At 47.3% G+C, this 7,538-nt stretch overlaps 1 protein-coding gene across 1 annotated transcript; it reads right to left on the bottom strand.

The window, feature by feature from the left end:
* Window positions 1-2,346: 2,346 nt before the first annotated feature.
* Window positions 2,347-6,562, bottom strand: Apold1 (apolipoprotein L domain containing 1). Its single transcript, XM_021164035.2, has 2 exons — window positions 6,332-6,562; window positions 2,347-4,775 (listed from the first exon to the last, which is right to left on the bottom strand). Exon 2 carries the CDS (start codon window positions 4,770-4,772, stop codon window positions 4,032-4,034), a length of 741 nt encoding a protein of 246 aa, XP_021019694.1. The 5' UTR covers window positions 4,773-4,775; window positions 6,332-6,562; the 3' UTR covers window positions 2,347-4,031.
* Between the last annotated feature and the right edge of the window lie 976 nt (window positions 6,563-7,538).

Below are 7,538 nucleotides of genomic sequence, written 5' to 3'. Positions count from 1 at the left end.
CCTAACCAGGGTTGGGTGTGGTGTTTTGTTTTTGTTTTGAGGGTTTCTTTTTAGTTGGTATTGTTTTGTTTTTGTTGTCATCTCGTCGTCATTGTTGCTGCTGCTGCTCCTCTTCCTCCTCCTCTTCCTCCTTTCCCTCCTCCCCCTCCTCTTTCTCCTCCTCCTCTTCTCAAAGGTAGGGTCTCACTATGTAGCCTGGGCTCAGGTAGAACATAAAATTCTTCCTGCCTCAGCTTTTCAAGTTCTGGGATCACTAGGACCAACTCACTTTCAAATTTGTAAGAAGACTAAAAGCCTGCTTTCTAGATTACATGGGAATTCCGGTATAGCATTTGATTAAACAATTGACTCACACAGCTTAAATGCATTCAAAGACAAAATGGGACTAGTAATTATGAAAAGAAGAAAACTTTTAGGATTGAGCCACTCACTCTAGTAGAACGGGAGGGACGGATTTACTGTAATGGAAGAGTGAGTTAGGATGCTCCCATACTCAGCTACACTAATCTCCTCCTTTCTTCAGCTTATTTTTAATCTATGTCTGTATGTCTGAGGGTATGCAGGTGCCCACAGAGGCCAGACGAGGGCATTAAATCCCCTGAGGTGCCGGAACTCCACACAGTTGTGAGCCAACTGAAATCAATGTTGGAACTAAACTATGCTTCTCCGAAAGAACAGCAAAGACTCTTGGCGGCCGAGCCATCACTTCAGCCCCCATACAACCTCTTTATCTATTTTTCCTTATTATTCATACCAAGTTGCTGAAGGGGAGATACAGAAAGTTGACTGACATACCTAATCTAGAATGGTCTCTACAGAACTACTCTCTCCCCTGCCCCCGCCCAGCAAATACTTTTACCTTTGAAATTCATCATATTGGACATGACCTGTGTCTAGGGCAAATACACAAAAGGAGTTAGAGTCAAGGTGCTCGCTAAGGGTTCTTCTTTCTTTCTTGGGGAGGGTTGGTCTTTTTTATGATTTAAAAAAAATTTTTTTTGTATATATGAATGTTTTGCCCACATATATGTATGCGTACCGAGTGCATGGCTGGTGTCCATGGAGATCAGAAGAGGGTATCCCCTGGAACTGGATTCACAGATAATTGTGAGCTGTCATGTGCGTGCTGGGAATGGAATCCCGGAACTCTGTGAGAGCAACAGATGCTCTTTATTGCTGAGCCATCTCTCCAGCCCCCAAACTTTTTAAGATGCAAACCAAATGTAGTCCTTTTACTGTGAAACAAAACAATCCGGGTGACTGTAAAACCAAAAAAGGAACACAAGATCACCCCAGCATTTAGAACAAACATGTATTTTCCAAACCCTAACATTTATTTCTCTCTTTTCATTTGCGTCACAAACCCTTTCGACCTGCTTGCTTATAGAATGACGGTCGAAAGGGAAAACCCACTCCACTGTCCCATGAAAGAAATAAACAATTTGTCTCTAGGATCAATTGTACTGAACTTTGCTAACCCCTGGCAAATCCTCCAATTTTCACAACATGCCTACACATAAGAAAGAGAATGACCAAGTTAATCCCTCATAATACAGGCAAACAACAAATTATTCAAATGTGCTTTCAGTTTTTGTTGTTTCGTTGTATTTTTGAGGTGAGGTCTCATCGTGTAGCTCGGGTGCCCTGGAACTCAACCTCTAGACCCTTCTGCCACCACGCCTTGGTTGTAAGCTGAGTAATTACTACATCCAACTGTGGATGGAAAGTAGACACTCTCAGATGCGCACACAGCAGACCACTGATAAATCCTTCCGAAGCTTAGTACTTTGCTATATACTCAAAACATTCCCATTTTGGGTTATATGGAACAGGTCGGTAATGGAGGAGTATAACCCGAGACAAAGCACCAATGCATGATGGCGTCAGGGAATGGCTTCAGCGGGATGGTGGAAGGAGAGCCTGAGGTATACTCCAGTGCCCACACAGGCAGTCTAAAAGTGACACCAGGGGGCTGGTGAGATGGCTCAGTGGGTAAGAGCACCCGACTGCTCTTCCGAAGGTCCAGAGTTCAAATCCCAGCAACCACATGGTGGCTCACAACCATCCGTAACGAGATCTGGCACCCTCTNCTGGAGTGTCTGAAGACAGCTACAGTGTACTTACATATAATAAATAAATAAATCTTTAAAAAAAAAAAAAAAAGTGACACCAGTTAAAAAACAACAACAAGCTAGGCATGCTGTGTACTCCTTTAATCCCAGCACTCAGGAGGCAGAGGCAGGCAGATCTCTGTGAGTTTGAGGTCAGCCTGATCTACAGAGTGAGTTCCGGGACATCCAGGGCTACCTAGAGAAAGACACAGTGTCAAAAAAAAAAAAAAAAAAAAAAAAAAAAGCCACATCAATGTCAAATTAAATCAGGATATATCCCAATTACAGCTTATAGGAAACAAAAATAAATATAGAAACAGCACCTCTTCCCTTCATGCCAATACATTTCCTCAGACACGTGGCCGTCACTGGGAATCATAGGGACTGCGCAAATGTACAGCATTAAATAATTTAAATATACAGCCAAGGTTTCCTGGGTATGGTCCCAAAGACTTTGCAACTCTTTCTAAAGGGTAATTTAGGGAGACATTGAATAAGTTAGAAGAACTTTCTTAAGCATAGATAGCAGGTTTCTTACAGCCCCAAAGTCAAAATGTGACAGATCTCTACCAGAACACAATTTTATAAAAACAGAATTTCATAGGACATCAGGTTTCCAAGGTCTAAATGCTTCCTTCATGAGTCTCTATTCCTCCACCCCTGAATTAAATAGGTTTTCTTTTTCAAGTCAAGCGCTTTCTGGCAAAGTACCTTCAGGACACATAGGCTTAATCATTCATATATTCCACAATTCAAGACTCCATTTACCAGTTTAAAAACCAGCTTAGTCTCTCTCTCCTCAGGACTCCCCCATCTTACTTACAGGGATCGTGCCAAACACTAGAGAGTCCTCTCTGAGGGAAAAAGACTCTAGAAATCCAAACTTGACCTCCTGGAAAGAGCCTTAAGGGACTCCCTTCCTATTCAGACCCTTACTATTCTTATTATTTTCTAAATGCGATGGTTAAATAAAATCAAATGTAAATAATACACAGAAATTAAATAACTAATTTTAAATAAAGATATGGTGTCTGGAGTTTTCAGAGGATAAAGGGGTTTGTTTTTTTGTTTTGGTTTGGTTTTTTGTTTTTGTTTTTGATTTTGTTTGTTTTTGCTGGTAACTTCACATTACTTCTGTACCAGTCTCTAGAGCAACACTGCCCTCTAAAGGGTCTGTGCTGTTCTGTCTTCTAGTTTATAGGGGACAGAGTAACTGGCTTTACAAGCACACAGCATAGTCTTTCTTGGGCTTCTGGGCCAGTCTTTCCTGGACTTTCTGAGAGTGACTCTGAAGGTCCTTTCTTGTCTCAGGGCTTCATAACAGGGTGGGTTCCTACCACCATCTGTGTCACTGAACAAGCCAAGTCTCAGCAAGAGAAGGTGGCTAAGTCACACGACGGTGGGGGACAGAGCATGTGATCAGTCCAAGACTGTTTAACTCAAAGGCCATTGCTCTCTCCTCTGTGCTACCAGGTCAGTCATTTAAAATTGTCAGGGACTGCATCTCGCCCCTCCCCCAGCTTCTTTACGGAAGTGAAGGGGGGTGAGTATGTTGGGATTAAAGTGACTCTTCGGGTGGCTTTCCCTCTCAGGGTACCTAGAGGTGTGAAGTTGAAGCCATGCTGGGAAAGTCTATGCAATAGTCAGACCTGGTCTGTGAGTGGATAAACTGTCTGGGGTGGGAAGAGCAGAGCAAGTCAGCTCCGCGGCCCAGGCTGGGTCTACAATCCCTACAAAGACAAAAAGGATCACATACTCAGTTGGGATTACACAAGTGAAAAGTCCTTCATACACACAAGGAGCTAAGGACTGACGGATGCCCTGCAAGAAGAGTTCCTATCATCCTTTGCACTCCACCCCTGTAGCACTTCCCTGTGGATGCTGCGACTCTAGAACATTCCATATAGGTAGAGGATGCTCTTAGAAAAACAACGCTGCGTCCAGATCAGCGGAGATCCTGAGGTTGTGGCCACGGCCGGCCTTGGTGCAGAGCTGGACCCGGGACTCCAGCTGCTCACTGAGTTCATCCAGGGCGCCAGTGCACGACTCCAGGCTCTCAGACAGTTTCTGAATCTTGGCCTTCAGGACGGCCTGGCTGACTTTGGTGGCCCCCTCGGCACGTCTGGGGATGAGGAAGCCACGTGAGCCGAAGAAGACAATGAAGTAGACAGAGTTGTAAAGAGCCATGGAGGCGTCCCTCCCGCTCTGCAGCAGCTGGTGATCCCCGCGTCCCTGCCACTGACAGAAGAACTCCAGGCAGCTCAGGAGCTCGCGCATCTGGTCCTGGCAGGTGGCGGCGATCTCCTGTACCCTCCGCACCTCCCGGGAATTGCAGAAGATCAGAGAGAGGTCGGACGTGATGGTGACTGCCCCTCCGGCGGTGGCCACCCCTAAGCCCACGGCCGACGCCACGAGCGAGGCTCCCAGGGTGACCGGGCTGAGTGACAACCCCACGATGGCTGCCAGGGCGCCAGCGGCGCTCAGAGAGCTGCCCGCCACGTTGGCCGCCAGGGAGCGCCTGCGTAGCCGCTCCAGCCTCCGGGCCACTTCGCGCAAGCGCAGCACTTGGCTGTGCAGCCGGCCGCGGCGGTCCAGCAGCAATCCTTGGAAGCGCCGCAGCGCATCGGCGCCCTGCGGCTCCCAGGCCGCCCGCTTCTCCATGCCCTGTGAGGGACACAGACGCACAGTTAGCCCGAGTTTCCGCACCCGTTGCTGCCCTAGGCTAGAGCTGCCCGGTGCACAAGAGAGAGTCCTCAAATAATTAATAGACTTTATGCTGTTGCCTTAATGGTAGATCACTTACCTAGCGTTCAACCCCCAGACTCAATCCACATGGCTGCCGAAATGAATACACGAATAAGTAAACCACTCAGGACTGGGAACAGGGAGGTAGGTTACTACTGGGTTATGGGTCAAGTTTTCAAAGGCTCTGGAGCCTGGGACAAGTCTCACAAGTTCCCAGAACCCGTTAACTGTGCGTTCAAACAGAGATTATGCTGTCTTCTGCTTTCCTTCCAGGGAACAGAATCTATGGACATCATCCACAGATTTAAATAAAGATTTAAACGGGAAGGTGGAGACTATTAGAAAGCTGCTCCAAGTAAATGCTCTGAAAACAGAGACTTTGCTCTGTTTTCAAAATGACACTTGGGCTGAGGATGCAGCTCAGGGGTAGAGCCATTGTCTGGTGTGACACCCTATTCTATTCCCCAATCCTTGACAAACAAGGACCAATAAAAAGAAGAGAACACTTTAAAAGTAGCAAACCATGCATGTAACGTAACAAAAACTTTTCATTATGTGGAGACTTGTGTCCTAAGGACTCAAGGTACTTGCCCCCCTTCTCATTTATTCTCTCTCTCTCATTCTTTCTCACCCCTCTTCCTCTCTTTACCTCCATCCATCTCCCTCTGTCTCTCCCTCTCTCAATGTCCCTGTCCCTCTCTCTAATCCTAGCACTTGGGAGGCAGAGGCAGGATCATTGAGAGTTCAAGGCCAACCTGGTCTAAATACTGAGTTCTAGGCCATCCAAGGCTACATAAAAGAACTTGTCTTGAGGCAAAAAAGAAAAGGTGCTAGCTAGCAGCTCACTGGAGGCTTCCTTGGGTCCAGATGTACTGAAGCCAATAAAAGGTGACTAAGGGAGAAAGCTGATTGTGCTAGGTTCATCTGTAAAAGACCATCTGTCCTGGTAACCAGGGAGCCCCATTTTCATACACACTGTACTCTCCACCAGTCAGAACTTCTTAAAGGCACCAAATAAGTCACCGAAAGAGCACGTCAGACCTGAATGAGCAGGGCAGAAGTTATTTAATTTTTGATCTTTCTCCATTTGTTTTTGTTGTTTTTAAAGACAGGCTGTTACATAGTCCAAGTTGACCTCAAACCCCCGATTCTCCGGCCTCCACCTCCTGAGTTCTAGAATGCCAGGCTTGCATTGGCATGCACAGCCAGTACTCGTCGTCCTCGGTTAAGATGAAGGCCTTTAGAGAACGGCTACCAACAGCTGATGTTTCTCAGTGCCCCCAGAACAACACTGGTCTCCTGACTCATAGGTCCTACAGCTCCTGGTTGACCTCCATGATCTAGCTGACCAGTAAGAAGGTTTCAGGCAACAAGAACGGTTGGGAAAAAGTCACTCCAAGTACACGAAGCCTCGAGAGTTGACCCTGATATTACCAATCCCATTTGCAGACGCATCCCTTGGACTCCCCACTTACCCTTCACTCTGGCCTCCAGGAAGAAAAGTGGGAGACTGTTTCTGGACGAGCATACTTTATAGCTCCCAGGAGCCAATGACGGCTCTGGGAAAGCCTTGTCTCATTTTGAGAAGCTGCTGTTTCCTGCCCTGACCCCTGCTGCCTTCGGCCAGGATATGACATGTTGGAAAAAGAGACGCTGGCAAAGCACGTCCCGTATTTAGGAAATGAATATTGTGTGTTCGCTTTCCCCTCCAAACGCAGGAAGAGAACCACAGGCTCTTCCCCAACTTGAAACGAGTGCTGTCATCTCCCAGTGGGGATACCCTGCCTTTCCTCTCCTGAGAATAGCTACTGACGCCATCGGGGGAGGCTTTCCCACATGCCCCAGGCTGCCCAATTATAGTCTTTCTTTGAGAGGACTCCATCAGAAAATCATTTTTAAAAAGAAATAGGAGGGACCGGAAAACTTCATTATGATCGATACAGCCACTCATGGTCCTTTTTCAAAGAGCTTTGTGGGGATGTAAGTAGCTGAAACATGTGACCCATTAAGGGAGGGCAGCCAGCACCAAGGAGCTCCTAAGATGCAAGGCCACGCCCACAGGAAGTGCTGCGTGCAGTTTAGGGCATCTCCAGCTGTGGAGAAGACACAGGAGGTCTCAGAAAGAGCACACTGCGGGGCCAAATGCGTCAGAAAAATCACTGGGGTCAAGCTGCACACCGAGCTAATTATACACTTTCCATGGCAGCAGGGAGATGATGGCTTCCGGGGTTTTCATATGAAGCGTGGACTGTAGCTTACATCATGGTTAAATGAGTGGATTCTAGCTACAGGTTCCCCAGCAGGGCCTGAAGAACAGTTATCTATTTCAGAGAGTGCAGGCGGGGAAATGAATGCGGCTTCTTTCTGTGCCTTTACCCAGACCAGATCACGATGCACCCCATAGCTATACCTGAAGCAGTCGGGGTGGGGGTGGGGGGAGGGGAGAAGCTGGCGCTTAGTCGGGGAAACCCAGTCTCACCCAAGGACCCCTGACACCATCGACAAAGGCCAAACTGGTTTTCACTTAAATGATTCATGTCTCCAGCTGGAGGTGCAGTAGACCAGCATACGGAGGCCCTGGATTCTAACACCAGCACCCAGAAACCCACCACGGTGGCCCACACCTGTAATTCCAGCACCAGGAAGTAAAAGCTTGAGGATTAGACATTCAAGGTCAGCTTC

Source organism: Mus caroli, chromosome 6 (genome assembly GCF_900094665.2).
Source record: "Mus caroli chromosome 6, CAROLI_EIJ_v1.1, whole genome shotgun sequence".
Lineage (NCBI taxonomy): Eukaryota > Metazoa > Chordata > Mammalia > Rodentia > Muridae > Mus > Mus caroli.
Note: the sequence above shows the minus strand (reverse complement) of the source record. Positions and strands in the feature narration are given on the sequence as shown.

Coding starts and splice junctions, on each gene's coding strand:
- Apold1 (XM_021164035.2), bottom strand. CDS start 4,772: ATGGAGAAGCGGGCGGCCTGGGAGCCGCAGGGCGCCGATGCGCTGCGG.